Source organism: Amblyomma americanum, chromosome 4 (assembly GCF_052857255.1).
Source record: "Amblyomma americanum isolate KBUSLIRL-KWMA chromosome 4, ASM5285725v1, whole genome shotgun sequence".
Taxonomy (NCBI): Eukaryota; Metazoa; Arthropoda; class Arachnida; order Ixodida; family Ixodidae; genus Amblyomma; species Amblyomma americanum.
In genome coordinates this window covers 50,105,567-50,122,147 of record NC_135500.1, presented here as the reverse complement: position 1 = coordinate 50,122,147, position 16,581 = coordinate 50,105,567, and the positions used below count along the sequence as shown (strand labels likewise).

General features: G+C 49.9%; 1 protein-coding gene across 2 annotated transcripts in view; it reads left to right on the top strand.

Moving 5' to 3' along the window:
• LOC144127936 (uncharacterized) overlaps positions 1–16,581 on the top strand; it is a 71,533-nt gene that overhangs the window by 40,381 nt on the left and 14,571 nt on the right. The window contains exons 5-6 of one of the 2 annotated variants that reach the window (XM_077660949.1): positions 7,438–7,563; positions 8,723–8,852. In XM_077660949.1, the coding sequence (XP_077517075.1) occupies positions 7,438–7,563; positions 8,723–8,852 (256 nt within the window). Of the gene's footprint in view, positions 1–7,437; positions 7,564–8,671; positions 8,853–16,581 lie in introns of both variants that reach the window. The other variant, XM_077660948.1, reaches the window with a different exon arrangement.

Sequence of the window (16,581 nt, the reverse complement as noted above, 5' to 3'; positions counted from 1 at the left end):
CTAATCGGCTCTCCAATCACGTTGCCAACCTTATCTAGAATACTGGAAAGGTTTTCTTCCTTTGCATGTGGAATTTCTTTCAGTTCAATGTTCTTAATCCAGGAATACTGCTCCTGAGCCACGATCTTTTGGGAATTTTCATGCACCGATTTCTTTGTTCTTTCAAGTTCCTGGGTCAGCTTTTCCTGGTTTGCCTTTAGCACAGCATTTTCCTTCTTAACCTCGGTGCATTCATCCTTGAGGTCTTCATATTGTTTGCTAACAAATTCCAATGAGTTTTTCAACTCCCGAATTTCTTTGCGAAATTCGCGCTTCAGGTCAGCAACATCCGGTCCTCCCATAGCAAAAGGTTTTACCGCAGGCTCACACAAAACTTCAAAACTTCACGCAAAACTTCAAGCGACAAGTGGCAGCAGGGGCAGTAGGAACAAAAAAATAAACAAACTGCTAAAATATTCGAACCTGTGAATGAATGCAGACGTATGAGCTTCCAGCTGTCCCGTTCGCTGCCCCGGCTGCCAAGTGACCGCGAGAATGGTGGCTTCGTCCTTTTGAGCAAAACCGATGGTGACACTCAGTCACGTGGTTACAGCAATGCAGGATGGTTGACCGCAATGTCGCCAGTACAGCCGCACCCTCGACGCTTCGTCGGAAGCCTGTCAATGAACCATGTAGGCACCTGTGAATGAATGCAGACGTATGAGCTTCCAGCTGTCCCATTCGCTGCCCCGGCTGCCAAGTGACCGCGAGAATGGTGGCTTCGTCCTTTTGAGCAAAACCGATGGTGACACTCAGTCACGTGGTTACAGCAAAGCAGGATGGTTGACCGCAATGTCGCCAGTACAGCCGCACCCTCGACGCTTCGTCGGAAGCCTGTCAATGAACCATGTAGGCACCTGTGAATGAATGCAGACGTATGAGCTTCCAGCTGTCCCGTTCGCTGCCCCGGCTGCCAAGTGACCGCGAGAATGGTGGCTTCGTCCTTTTGAGCAAAACAGATGGTGACACTCAGTCACGTGGTTACAGCAATGCAGGATGGTTGACCGCAATGTCGCCAGTACAGCCGCACCCTCGACGCTTCGTCGGAAGCCTGTCAATGAACCATGTAGGCACCTGTGAATGAATGCAGACGTATGAGCTTCCAGCTGTCCCGTTCGCTGCCCCGGCTGCCAAGTGACCGCGAGAATGGTGGCTTCGTCCTTTTGAGCAAAACCGATGGTGACACTCAGTCACGTGGTTACAGCAAAGCAGAATGGTTGACCGCAATGTCGCCAGTACAGCCGCACCCTCGACGCTTCGTCGGAAGCCTGTCAATGAACCATGTAGGCACCTGTGAATGAATGCAGACGTATGAGCTTCCAGCTGTCCCGTTCGCTGCCCCGGCTGCCAAGTGACCGCGAGAATGGTGGCTTCGTCCTTTTGAGCAAAACCGATGGTGACACTCAGTCACGTGGTTACAGCAATGCAGGATGGTTGACCGCAATGTCGCCAGTACAGCCGCACCCTCGACGCTTCGTCGGAAGCCTGTCAATGAACCATGTAGGCACCTGTGAATGAATGCAGACGTATGAGCTTCCAGCTGTCCCGTTCGCTGCCCCGGCTGCCAAGTGACCACGAGAATGGTGGCTTCGTCCTTTTGAGCAAAACCGATGGTTACACTCAGTCACGTGGTTACAGCAAAGCAGGATGGTTGACCGCAATGTCGCCAGTACAGCCGCACCCTCGACGCTTCGTCGGAAGCCTGTCAATGAACCATGTAGGCACCTGTGAATGAATGCAGACGTATGAGCTTCCAGCTGTCCCGTTCGCTGCCCCGGCTGCCAAGTGACCGCGAGAATGGTGGCTTCGTCCTTTTGAGCAAAACCGATGGTGACACTCAGTCACATGGTTACAGCAATGCAGGATGGTTGACCGCAATGTCGCCAGTACAGCCGCACCCTCGACGCTTCGTCGGAAGCCTGTCAATGAACCATGTAGGCACCTGTGAATGAATGCAGACGTATGAGCTTCCAGCTGTCCCGTTCGCTGCCCCGGCTGCCAAGTGACCGCGAGAATGGTGGCCTCGTCCTTTTGAGAAAAACCGATGGTGACACTCAGTCACGTGGTTACAGCAATGCAGGATGGTTGACCGCAATGTCGCCAGTACAGCCGCACCCTCGACGCTTCGTCGGAAGCTTGTCAATGAACCATGTTGGCACCTGTGAATGAATGCAGACGTATGAGCTTCCAGCTGTCCCGTTCGCTGCCCCGGCTGCCAAGTGACCGCGAGAATGGTGGCTTCGTCCTATTGAGCAAAACCGATGGTGACACTCAGTCACGTGGTTACAGCAATGCAGGATGGTTGACCGCAATGTCGCCAGTACAGCCGCACCCTCGACGCTTCGTCGGAAGCCTGTCAATGAACCATGTAGGCACCTGTGAATGAATGCAGACGTATGAGCTTCCAGCTGTCCCGTTCGCTGCCCCGGCTGCCAAGTGACCGCGAGAATGGTGGCTTCGTCCTTTTGGGCAAAACCGATGGTGACACTCAGTCACGTGGTTACAGCAATGCAGGATGGTTGACCGCAATGTCGCCAGTACAGCCGCACCCTCGACGCTTCGTTGGAAGCTTGTCAATGAACCATGTAGGCACCTGTGAATGAATGCAGATGTATGAGCTTCCAGCTGTCCCGTTCGCTGCCCCGGCTGCCAAGTGACCGCGAGAATGGTAGCTTCGTCCTTTTGAGCAAAACCGATGGTGACACTCAGTCACGTGGTTACAGCAATGCAGGATGGTTGACCGCAATGTCGCCAGTACAGCCGCACCCTCGACGCTTCGTCGGAAGCTTGTCAATGAACCATGTAGGCACCTGTGAATGAATGCAGACGTATGAGCTTCCAGCTGTCCCGTTCGCTGCCCCGGCTGCCAAGTGACCGCGAGAATGGTGGCTTCGTCCTTTTGAGCAAAACCGATGGTGACACTCAGTCACGTGGTTACAGCAATGCAGGATGGTTGACCGCAATGTCGCCAGTACAGCCGCACCCTCGACGCTTCGTCGGAAGCTTGTCAATGAACCATGTAGGCACCTGTGAATGAATGCAGACGTATGAGCTTCCAGCTGTCCCGTTCGCTGCCCCGGCTGCCAAGTGACCGCAAGAATGGTAGCTTCGTCCTTTTGAGCAAAACCGATGGTGACACTCAGTCACGTGGTTACAGCAATGCAGGATGGTTGACCGCAATGTCGCCAGTACAGCCGCACCGTCGACGCTTCGTCGGAAGCTTGTCAATGAACCATGTAGGCACCTGTGAATGAATGCAGATGTATGAGCTTCCAGCTGTCCCATTCGCTGCCCCGGCTGCCAAGTGACCGCGAGAATGGTAGCTTCGTCCTTTTGAGCAAAACCGATGGTGACACTCAGTCACGTGGTTACAGCAATGCAGGATGGTTGACCGCAATGTCGCCAGTACAGCCGCAACCTCGACGCTTCGTCGGAAGCCTGTCAATGAACCATGTAGGCACCTGTGAATGAATGCAGACGTATGAGCTTCCAGCTGTCCCGTTCGCTGCCCCGGCTGCCAAGTGACCGCGAGAATGGTGGCTTCGTCCTTTTGAGCAAAACCGATGGTGACACTCAGTCACGTGGTTACAGCAATGCAGGATGGTTGACCGCAATGTCGCCAGTACAGCCGCACCCTCGACGCTTCGTCGGAAGCCTGTCAATGAACCATGTAGGCACCTGTGAATGAATGCAGACGTATGAGCTTCCAGCTGTCCCGTTCGCTGCCCCGGCTGCCAAGTGACCGCGAGAATGGTAGCTTCGTCCTTTTGAGCAAAACCGATGGTGACACTCAGTCACGTGGTTACGGCAATGCAGGATGGTTGACCGCAATGTCGCCAGTACAGCCGCACCCTCGACGCTTCGTCGGAAGCTTGTCAATGAACCATGTAGGCACCTGTGAATGAATGCAGACGTATGAGCTTCCAGCTGTCCCGTTCGCTGCCCCGGCTGCCAAGTGACCGCGAGAATGGTGGCTTCGTCCTTTTGAGCAAAACCGATGGTGACACTCAGTCACGTGGTTACAGCAATGCAGGATGGTTGACCGCAATGTCGCCAGTACAGCCGCACCCTCGACGCTTCGTCGGAAGCCTGTCAATGAACCATGTAGGCACCTGTGAATGAATGCAGACGTATGAGCTTCCAGCTGTCCCATTCGCTGCCCCGGCTGCCAAGTGACCGCGAGAATGGTAGCTTCGTCCTTTTGAGCAAAACCGATGGTGACACTCAGTCACGTGGTTACAGCAATGCAGGATGGTTGACCGCAATGTCGCCAGTACAGCCGCACCCTCGACGCTTCGTCGGAAGCCTGTCAATGAACCATGTAGGCACCTGTGAATGAATGCAGACGTATGAGCTTCCAGCTGTCCCGTTCGCTGCCCCGGCTGCCAAGTGACCGCGAGAATGGTAGCTTCGTCCTTTTGAGCAAAACCGATGGTGACACTCAGTCACGTGGTTACAGCAATGCAGGATGGTTGACCGCAATGTCGCCAGTACAGCCGCACCCTCGACGCTTCGTTGGAAGCTTGTCAATGAACCATGTAGGCACCTGTGAATGAATGCAGACGTATGAGCTTCCAGCTGTCCCGTTCGCTGCCCCGGCTGCCAAGTGACCGCGAGAATGGTGGCTTCGTCCTTTTGAGCAAAACCGATGGGGACACTCAGTCACGTGGTTACAGCAATGCAGGATGGTTGACCGCAATGTCGCCAGTACAGCCGCACCCTCGACGCTTCGTCGGAAGCCTGTCAATGAACCATGTAGGCACCTGTGAATGAATGCAGACGTATGAGCTTCCAGCTGTCCCGTTCGCTGCCCCGGCTGCCAAGTGACCGCGAGAATGGTGGCTTCGTCCTTTTGAGCAAAACCGATGGTGACACTCAGTCACATGGTTATGGCAATGCAGGATGGTTGACCGCAATGTCGCCAGTACAGCCGCAACCTCGACGCTTCGTCGGAAGCCTGTCAATGAACCATGTAGGCACCTGTGAATGAATGCAGACGTATGAGCTTCCAGCTGTCCCGTTCGCTGCCCCGGCTGCCAAGTGACCGCGAGAATGGTAGCTTCGTCCTTTTGAGCAAAACCGATGGTGACACTCAGTCACGTGGTTACAGCAATGCAGGATGGTTGACCGCAATGTCGCCAGTACAGCCACACCCTCGACGCTTCGTCGGAAGCTTGTCAATGAACCATGTAGGCACCTGTGAATGAATGCAGACGTATGAGCTTCCAGCTGTCCCGTTCGCTGCCCCGGCTGCCAAGTGACCGCGAGAATGGTGGCTTCGTCCTTTTGAGCAAAACCGATGGGGACACTCAGTCACGTGGTTACAGCAATGCAGGATGGTTGACCGCAATGTCGCCAGTACAGCCGCACCCTCGACGCTTCGTCGGAAGCCTGTCAATGAACCATGTAGGCACCTGTGAATGAATGCAGACGTATGAGCTTCCAGCTGTCCCATTCGCTGCCCCGGCTGCCAAGTGACCGCGAGAATGGTAGCTTCGTCCTTTTGAGCAAAACCGATGGTGACACTCAGTCACGTGGTTACAGCAATGCAGGATGGTTGACCGCAATGTCGCCAGTACAGCCGCACCCTCGACGCTTCGTTGGAAGCCTGTCAATGAACCATGTAGGCACCTGTGAATGAATGCAGACGTATGAGCTTCCAGCTGTCCCGATCGCTGCCCCGGCTGCCAAGTGACCGCGAGAATGGTAGCTTCGTCCTTTTGAGCAAAACCGATGGTGACACTCAGTCACGTGGTTACAGCAATGCAGGATGGTTGACCGCAATGTCGCCAGTACAGCCGCACCCTCGACGCTTCGTTGGAAGCTTGTCAATGAACCATGTAGGCACCTGTGAATGAATGCAGACGTATGAGCTTCCAGCTGTCCCGTTCGCTGCCCCGGCTGCCAAGTGACCGCGAGAATGGTGGCTTCGTCCTTTTGAGCAAAACCGATGGGGACACTCAGTCACGTGGTTACAGCAATGCAGGATGGTTGACCGCAATGTCGCCAGTACAGCCGCACCCTCGACGCTTCGTCGGAAGCCTGTCAATGAACCATGTAGGCACCTGTGAATGAATGCAGACGTATGAGCTTCCAGCTGTCCCGTTCGCTGCCCCGGCTGCCAAGTGACCGCGAGAATGGTGGCTTCGTCCTTTTGAGCAAAACCGATGGTGACACTCAGTCACATGGTTATGGCAATGCAGGATGGTTGACCGCAATGTCGCCAGTACAGCCGCAACCTCGACGCTTCGTCGGAAGCCTGTCAATGAACCATGTAGGCACCTGTGAATGAATGCAGACGTATGAGCTTCCAGCTGTCCCGTTCGCTGCCCCGGCTGCCAAGTGACCGCGAGAATGGTAGCTTCGTCCTTTTGAGCAAAACCGATGGTGACACTCAGTCACGTGGTTACAGCAATGCAGGATGGTTGACCGCAATGTCGCCAGTACAGCCACACCCTCGACGCTTCGTCGGAAGCTTGTCAATGAACCATGTAGGCACCTGTGAATGAATGCAGACGTATGAGCTTCCAGCTGTCCCGTTCGCTGCCCCGGCTGCCAAGTGACCGCGAGAATGGTGGCTTCGTCCTTTTGAGCAAAACCGATGGGGACACTCAGTCACGTGGTTACAGCAATGCAGGATGGTTGACCGCAATGTCGCCAGTACAGCCGCACCCTCGACGCTTCGTCGGAAGCCTGTCAATGAACCATGTAGGCACCTGTGAATGAATGCAGACGTATGAGCTTCCAGCTGTCCCGTTCGCTGCCCCGGCTGCCAAGTGACCGCGAGAATGGTGGCTTCGTCCTTTTGAGCAAAACCGATGGTGATGCTCAGTCACGTGGTTACAGCAATGCAGGATGGTTGACTGCGATGTCGCCAGTACAGCTGCACCCTCGACGCTTCGTCGGAAGCCTGTCGATGAACCGTGTAGGCACCTGTTAATGAATGCAGACGTATGAGCTTCCAGCTGTCCCGTTTGCTGCCCCGGCTGCCAAGTCACTGGGAAAAGCGTTGCTTGATTGCTCTCACCAATGGTGAAGCCTCTGTTTTAGATGGGACCTGGTTCTTGCCTCATGCTGCATTTCTTTTTAATATTGGTATGAGGTCTCTGTTTAGCTGGGCTGCATTTTTGTACTTTTTTTGCATAATGTTGTTTTTTGCATCTGCATATATGTACATTTCTTCTACCCGGTGCATTTGGCTGATGATCCCAAGGTGGCAGGATTGAATCCTCATTGCATTTCACTGGGGGTTAACATTGAAGCCTATTTTCCATAACATACCTTAGATGCCTTCATCGCAAATATTTAGTTGTATCATGTGTACCGTCTTCCTTGTTAAGTTTTGTGCTTTTCCCAGTTGATCCTCATTCTTTTATTTTCTTCTGGCATTCTTTGCAGGATCGACACGCTAATCGCGCACAGTGCGTCTTGCTACCCCAGCCTGAGGCTGCTCACGGAGGAAGAAACTGCTCCAACGATCAACTCACTCGTCCTCTTGGCTCCAAACTCTCATGTCACCCCGAGGTGAGGCCACCCATCTTCGTGTCCACGAAATCTCTTTTTGGTGCTCTGTACAACTGGGTCACAAATATATTGAAGGAGCTGTCATCCATTAGAACCTGAAAGCACAGGGACAACATTGTCAGGCAAATTGTTTCAGCACGGCAGCTATTTCTGGGGAGTTTTTCCTGAGTAGTGTAGTTGTTGAACTCAAAACCTTATTTTGACAGGGCTTTCAAAAACCACTTAGCCAGCACTGTGCAGGTGGTGTGTCTGCCTCTTGGCACCAGATGTGTAGGCTACAAAACTGCCTATGTTTTTGCTTGTCTGTTTTCAAGTACCTTAAGGCAAGTGTGCAGATGCAGAGAGAAAGAATGCTTTGCAGCAGCAACCATATGATGGGGCCGTCAGTGTGGCCTGCAGCATTACTGATACTGTCCGCTCCTTCGCTGTGGCCAGAAAAGATGCTCTGCTGTGCGTTGAACGTGGGCAAAGGGATAGAGCCTCTTGAGAATGTGCCATCTTGGGTAATGTCCTGACTGCGGGAAAAATTAGGGTGGCTGCTGGAGGGTGGCCATGCTGCAGCTACGCTATACTAGCACTTGTTCACCCCATAGAAACAGATGTGGACAAAGCTCTCTGTACATAAATACTTTCTCATTTCACAGACCAGGCATGAAGGTGGCCATTGGTTAGCTGCCGACCAGTGCTCTTAAGAAGAACATGTAGGTATGCAGTGTCATTTCGAAGCTCTTATCTCTTTAAAACGTCAAGGTGTTGTGATGCCGGGCTTACCTCTCACGGCATCTAGACAGCAAATCAGCTTGGTGTTTCTCCCGATTACACAAACTTCTCGTGTAGTCTGATATGCCCCTACAGGTGCTACATTTGCTCACAGATACAGTAGTTTGCAGTAGACAGCCTAGAGAGCTGTTGATAGAAGGTATGATAAGCAATCCGTATGTTAGGCAATCCGTGCACCGTAATAGTAGACTACAGCGCAGACAATATATCTGGTGTCTGCTAGCACCCTCTGTGGATGTAAGCTAAGCATGGTGTTGGTCCGTAGGGGTGAATGGGTTTGCGTACAAATCACAGCACGTTGAGATTGAGTGTGGCTTCTGGTTTCCAGCTTCCTGAAACATGTCTGGCTGACTGGATGGTTACTAGCGGCATACCGCAGGCCCTTCCTGCGCCCTATGGTGTCGGCATTGCTGCTTTTGGGCTGCTACTCGGGACTGGTGCCCTTGAGGCCTGTGCCACAGGATGTTGTCCTCTCACTCACCACCTACAAGATGTCTGGATTTGACAAGGTGAGGGGGTACCTACAATGGTGTGTGGGGGGACAAAATGCTTCTTTGCTGCATCGGCACCCAGCACAGATCTCCATCAAAATCATCATCATCACACCATCACAGCCATCATCATAATCAGCAGCATTGTTGTTGTCAATACAGCATGCACTTGTCTAACTGCTGACACTAAACCCAGCTGTGTTCATTGCTGCATTGGTCATTGGAATCTGGCATGGCCAGAATATATGCAGGTGGCTGAGCATATTTTTCAGAAACTGAGGGCAAGTTCATTTCCAGCTCTATAGTGGTGCCAACTAGTGGTGGCTTTGTCCACAGGCATGTACCACTTAAGATTTCCCCTCACACTTGCACTTGCTCCGTGAGGTTGTCACGCGTGCCCCCTCATGTGATGCATAAACTTCCGCAGCAGTGGCTTGTGTTATGATTTTTGCTGGCCTTTGTATGGCTATGTCTACCGTGCACTGTTAAGTGGGCTTGTAGTCAAGGCTGAGGGTAGAATGTGGTAAAAGATAAGTATCGGTGTAGTGTGTGTAGCAGTGTGCCAGTCAGTGGTCTTGCTCTGTTTACAGCCGTCAATTGGCCGTTGAGGCCAGGCGAAGTTGGAGGAAGTGGAGAAGGTGCCAGTTAGCAAATGCCTTCACCTGGGCACCTTGCCTTGTGGCACAGCTGTTACTATCTGAATGTGATGTCAGGGGAAGTACTGAGTGGTCAAATTGACAAAGATGGTGTCATGGAGTTTGATGTTGGCTCTAGCAGCCTCTACACTTGACTGGGTTTGCACTGTGTGTTGCTAGACTGGGCTTACAAAAGTTGGAAGTCAGGAGTGATGGTTACCAGCAACACTGTGAGCATAGATGACACTTGCCAAAGAAAGAAAACAGGGGCCGATAAATCTTTTGGTTAGTGCCCGTGGAGGTTGTTGTCTGTTCACTGGGAAGGTCAGAAAAATAGTAGTGCTGTAAAATTATGCACAAAAATTAACTGAACGATGAGATTGTAGTCATTTTGGTGTTATTGGCAGCAGGAGATTGCCAGTGTGTGCAGTGACATATGCGTTTTTGTGATGCTTGGTTGGGCATGTTCTCTGTTGTATGCTCATTGTCCATGCCATTTTTGCCCTGCCACAGGGCTCCAAGAGCCATCCTGATTATGCAAGGAAGCAAGAATGTTTTGCATGCTTTGCTTGAGTTTTGTCTTGGATCTCAGCTTTCAATGATTCCAGCCAAGCATTGCTGAACTTTTTATTGATTGAATGGATGTATTGCCAAGAAAAAGAAAGCGTAGTTGGGCGTCATTGCAAGTAATTAGCAGTTTTCTTTCACTTTTTTTGTTCGTAGTCTCTTCTTGTCTAATTTTTGCTATTAAAATTTGTTGCTAGTGTTTGAGTTTTTCTTTACTGCTTGGCACCAGCATGCTGCTAAAATCCAAGTTCAGCTGAAAGTTCCTCTCATTAATTCGAACTTCAAGAGACCAGAGGTTTTTGTTTAAATTATGAGAAATTCTCCTTAATATGATCCAAAACTAAATGTGAATTGCTTTCTATGCATACAAATAGTATTTTGGATCTATTTCTCTATGCAAATACAGTAAATGTTGTAGCATGACATGAAATATGGGTGAAAGGCAATAATATGTTTATTTAATTGTGGTTGAAAAAGAGTTAGTTATAATGCGCTGGTTTTCAGTTAAGGACTTATAAAATGGCCTGAAATGTCTGAATGTCAAACATCAAATGGCTGCAAAAAAAAAAAATTCCAGAAACAGTTTTGCACTGTAGGAAATTTAATAGATAAAAAATAGGCAATGGTCGTCTGCTTTTAACAGGAAATTGCGCGGCAGTGACAATTTTTTTGTAATTTTAACATGGTGTACCGCATGCCCACTGTCAATTACGAAAGAATAACTGCTCCAAAACAGTAAGGCCTTCCACGGCCTCCTTCACAGATGCGACGCAGAAGTGGTAGAGCCTCTTCACAAGTCATGTCAGGAACCATGTAAGTTCATGTAAGGATGCTTCACCACACAATGAGCACCTCATGATAAGCACATATCTTCGAGGCATAGGACCATGCGGATACAAGCCATCAAGGGAACGCACGTATGTGCCAGAGCAGTGAGGCACAGATCTTCTAAAAAGAAACGAAAGGCCAGTGATGCTTGGAATAGTGTCTGGAGTGGTTTACAGCTGGGCTTGGCTCGCTGATGCGCGGCTGGCAATCTAAATCGTCGTGGGCTGGTCGCGAAGGTCAGGAAACGAAAATGCTCATATTAAACTCTTTGCTTATAAAACACTTATTAGACCCGCCTTGGAATATGCAGATCTGGTCTGGAGCCCCTATCAAAAAACATTAACAAATTGGAGCACATCCAGAAATTAGCAGTACGGTTCGTTTACTCAGGTTACTCTAGACAAACTAGTGCTACCAATTTAATCATTCGAGCAAATATACAAACAATGTCACATCGTAGAATCATCTCTAGATTAAAGTTTTTGCACCTCCTGTATCACAGGCACTTTAAAATTTCGAAGTCACTGTGCTTGCACCCTCCTTTCAAACACTCACCTAGAACCAATCACAGTAAAATAGTTCGTCAACCAGTTAGCCGTGTAAATATCCACAAGTACTCCCTGTTGCCTGCTGCCATTTTCTATTTGAACAAATTGCCAGAAAATGCTGCAGAGTGTACATCCATTGATTCGTTTGTTAATTTTATTCAGAACTTTGAATTTGATGTTAGTCTCCCTTTATTTGTGTCTATGTGTTTTTAGATGAGAGAACATCCATTTTGTCGTGTGTATACATGTTGTCTTTACCACAGGAATGCTTTTTAAACACTCCTGCATGGCCTGAAAATGAATGAATGAATGAGTGAGTGAGTAACTGAGTGAGTGTGTGTGTGTTTGTGTGTGTGTGTGTGTGTGTATGTGTCTCCGAACGACATGACCCCCTTTCTTTCGGACTATGTATGAGTTAACTGTTTGGAGGGGCTGAATTTTCAGCTGAAGGGATGCCAGAAATCCGACGTATCCAACGTCGGTTGCCGCTCTTTCACGCACCGGCAGCATAGGAGCTAGACAGAAAATTTGAATTGACTGAATTTAAGAGAAATTTCGGTACAAATTAAGCGGCTTTAAAGTGCATTGAAAATATTGCCAGGCAACCAAAATTTTCAATTAACGAAAGCATGAATTATCTGAGTTTGAATCATTGCGAGTCGACTCTAGTATTCGCACATGTCCGGTGGAAGAATTTGTTCAGCGGTTCTTAGTTCCCTGGTTAGGGCAGACAGCATTTGCGTTACATGGTAAAGCAGCATTGCGTTTGTTGGGGAAGCAGTGACATCCATCTTGAACTTTATTTTGGTGTGGTTTTGCGGCTCCCAAGAACCTATACAAGGACTGTCTAGAGGGATGGTAGCGAATGAGTATTTATTTACTTGGAGGCTGCCAGTTTCATTGTTGCATTCGGGGAGAGTGGTTACAAACAGGAAGCATATACATGAATATATGGAGTACAACTGAACACTGCATATATCAAAGTTGCGAAAAAAAACACCTTTGAGTTCGGTGTAAAAGCAGCAGACAATTTAACAACGTACAAACACACTGAGATGGAAAAAAATGTATTTCTATGATAGCCACTTGCTGCGTGCAGGTTACTGAGTGAAATAGTCGGGAATTTTTTGTTTCTTAATCGTCATTTTTTTGGAGAGAACTCTTTTTTTATGTTTTCGATGGACTGCGAACAGCTGAGACCGCAGCCTTCTATTGGTGCACAATAGCGACGAACCATGCTAAGTGCACAAAGTATGTAGAAGCATGTGGGCACAGGTTCTTTCAAGTCCTCGTCACAGTTTGCATCAGTGGTATCCTGGTTATCCACAACATCAGCAATGATGTCTTTGCCTGCAAGCTCTCCCATGGTTTCAGCGTCATCGTCCACGGCGACAGTCTCCTACGTCTGCCCACTCACAAATAGCACCAGAAAATTTGGACAACTCGTGTTGCACAGTAACACATTTTACTGGATATATGACATAGATTTGCAGTCCTGAATTTGGTCTGCTGAAAGGTTTTTCGAAATTTCAATTGCGAGTACAATGCTGGAACGTGTAGCTTCCGAGGGAATGAACACGCATGCTGCATGCGTTTCCACAGTATGGCAAACAGCCACTGTTGTGTAGCATATGGCAATGTGTTTTCTTTCACATGGCATACTGGAAAGTTGTTTGCCTGGTTTGGTCAGAATGAATTGAAAATCCGCATTGTCTGTGGTAATTCAGGCAAAAAACAAACTTTTCGCAAAGCCGTTCTAGCAGCGCCACCTTTCGTTGATGACCAAATGGTGAAAGAAGCTTCATGAAACAAAAAGTGGCCTCTGTTCGCTAGTGTTCGTTCACAGTGCTGTAAATTCACGTGATCGGCATTTGCGTCACACACAGTACACACTTGTAACACATGCAAATTCACTGGAGTTGCCATGGGCAGCAGCAGGTTGCCGAAACGCCGCATCTGTGCCCGAGTGGTTCCGAGAGTGCCTGTTTATATGTTTCCAGCATTTCCAGCCACCCTTGTTCAAGTTTCGGTTTGAAAAATTAAGATTTTTGCGAGCGACTCCTGATGAACTGTTATGAATGTTGTTTCTTGTTTTTATGACACTCTTGACATACTACTACAAATGGTACGATAAATTTCGTTGAAGTCGACCTTCCAGTTTGGGACAGAATAAAAAATTTCAGCAGAGACACTTAAGACTGCTTACATGTAGGAATGCAAAAGTATTACTGTCCCTGGGTGCATTGTTTATGCATAATGATTGTACCTGCATTAAATATCTTTTCTACGAGTTTATGTGTTCACTTATTCGTTGCGCACCAGGCAGCAAATGTTCCGATCTTCTCGCTGCATGGCGATGAGGTTGATCGAGTTTGCATGTCATGGATGGAAGATGTAGACGTTTGGTTGTTTATGACGCCCACACACACAAACACACATGCACGTATGACACTGCTCGGAACACTAAACGCTGTATGACGAAAGGTGGCATCAATTTTGATATCTGTGAAAGCATACAATTGAAGGTGCGTATGTCGTTGGTTAGAATCCCTTTCGCAAGCTAGCCTCCATCTTGACTAGGAAATGTAAGCTATATGTAATGAGAAATCTTATGGCACCACCCAGAATGCTGTACAACAAACGGCTGCATCTCAATTTTGGTATGAATGTTGGGAAAACTGGCACCACGTTGAGGTCGGCCAGTGGCGGGTATGTATAGACAAGCGACGTGTATTGGATTGTCTGAAGTGGCGGTGCTCAGCCTGCTATATGCATCATATGGTTGGTTGATGACGTACATCACCCTATTTTTCTTGCCATTGTTAAGATTTTCTGTGCCATCTGCGAGTATACACATGCACGCACACACATGCACGCACACATCGCCGGCTTTTCTCGTAATGGGAGTAGTAATGCTTTCTCATTGATATTGCCACCGACAAACGGGCGAAGCACTCAAACCAGGTTTAATCAGACATGCTGGGAGTGCAAGACAGCAGGGAGCTCGAGCGAGGAAGAAGACGAATCCCCCCTAGCCTCTCGAGTGCGCAAGGCATGGCAAGTTCCATCTAAAACAGTTCGGCCGCGGTATGGCACCACTGGATTGCTTGGTACTGTGGCATTACTCGCCCTCTCTGAGGGGCAACGACTCGGTGCCGCAACAATGAGAAGCAGGATGGCAAGGGACGGTGAATGTTCTGGCGGCTGGTGTAGACACGCCTGAAGCGCTAGCGGGCGTGGTAAGGCTTCATCCGTGCGACATGGATGACTTCGGGGGTCGGCTGTCTCGAGGAGCGAACTGTTCCCTGGGGGAGAACTTCATAGTTCACCTCACTGACTTGGCGGAGTACCTCGGAGGGGCCAAAATATCGGCGCAGAAGCTTTTCGGAGCGCCCACACATGCAGATAGGGTTCCAAACCCAGACTTGTTTGCCGGGCTGGTAACTAACAGCTCGGTGGCGGAGGTTATAGCGACGAGCGTCGAGGGCATGCTGGTGTCGGATGCGCTGCCAGGCGAGTTGGCGGGCGGCTTCAGCGTGACGAACGAATTGGGCAGCACCCATAACAGATAAGGTACTACTAGTCGGAAGCAACATGGCGTCCAGCATGGTTGTGGCTTCTTGACCATGCACTAAACGAAATGGAGTGAATCGTGTCGTTTCTTGTAGAGCAGTGTTGTAGGCAAATGTGACGTAAGGGAGTATGGCGTCCCAGTTGCGGTGGTCTGCGTCAACATACATGGAAATCATGTCGGCGATCGTCTTGTTGAGCCGTTCGGTGAGTCCGTTCGTTTGAGGGTGGTAAGCTGTTGTTTTGCGGTGACTTGTGCCGCTCAGGCGCATAACTTCCTGCGTAAGGGCCGAGGTGAATGCTGTTTCCCTGTCAGTTACAACGATGATGGGTGCACCGTGACGAAGCATAATATTTTGAACGAAAAAGTTCGCAATTTCGTCAGCGGTACCACGAGGGAGAGCTTCAGTTTCACAGTACCGGCTGAGGTAGTCGGTGGCGACCACAATGTAGCGGTTACCCAGCGAGGACTCCGGCCGAGTAAGTCCATGCTGACTTGGTGGAAGGGGACTTGTGGCGGATCAATCGGCTGCAGTAGTCCGGCTGGCTTCGTCGGCGTCTTGCGACGTTGGCACTCGCGGCAAGTTCTGACGTAACGCTGGACAAATGCAGCAACCCTGAGCAAGTAGTACTTTTGGCGTATCCGCGCCAAAGTGCGGGAAAAACCCAGGTGACCAGAATATGGGTCATCATGGCACGCCTGCAGGACTTTGTCGCGCAAGGCCGCAGGTACGACGAGCAGGTAGGCAGCTTCCGTCGGGTTGTAGTTTTTCTTGTACAGAACGCCATCGCGCAAACAGAATGATGACAGTCCACGTGAGAAGATTCGCGGGGGTGACGCAGCGCTTCCTTCAAGATACTCAATGAGAGGCCGTAGTTCACTGTTGTCCCTTTGGTGTTGAGTGAGGATGGACATGGAGATGGCGCCGAGAAAAATAGAATCGTCATCGGGATCAGCTCGGTTATCCTCGATAGGAGCACGAGACAAACAGTTGGCATCACTGTGCTTCCTACCGGACTTATAAACGATGGTGACATCGAACTCTTAAGGCGAAGGCTCCAGCGTACAAGCCGTCCCGAGGGATATTTGAGGTTTGCCAGCCAACAAAGCGAATGGTGATCACTGACGACTCAAAAGGGCGGCCGTATAAATACGGGTGAAATTTGGTCACTGCCCACAGAATTGCCAGGCATTCTTTTTCAGTAGTGGAATAGTTCGCCTCCGAGCTTGACAAGGTGCAGCTTGCGTATGCGATGACACGTTCTATACCATCCTGCCACTGCACAAGGACCGCACCGAGGCCGATGTTGCTGGCATCGGTGTGCAGTTCAGTGTCGGCTGACTCATGGAAGTGGCAAAGGATGGGCGTACTCTGGAGACGAGTGTGGAGGTCTTCGAAGGCCTGTTATTGCTCCTGGCCCCAGAGGAACGGTTCGGCATCTTTCGTGAGGCGGGTGAGGGGCTCAGCGATCTGGGAGAAGTTCGGCACAAAACGCCGATAATAGGTGCAGAGACCCAGAAAGCGGCGCACACTGCGCTTATCGGTTGGCACGGGAAAAGCAGCGACGGCGGCTGTCTTATCGGGGTCAGGGCTGACT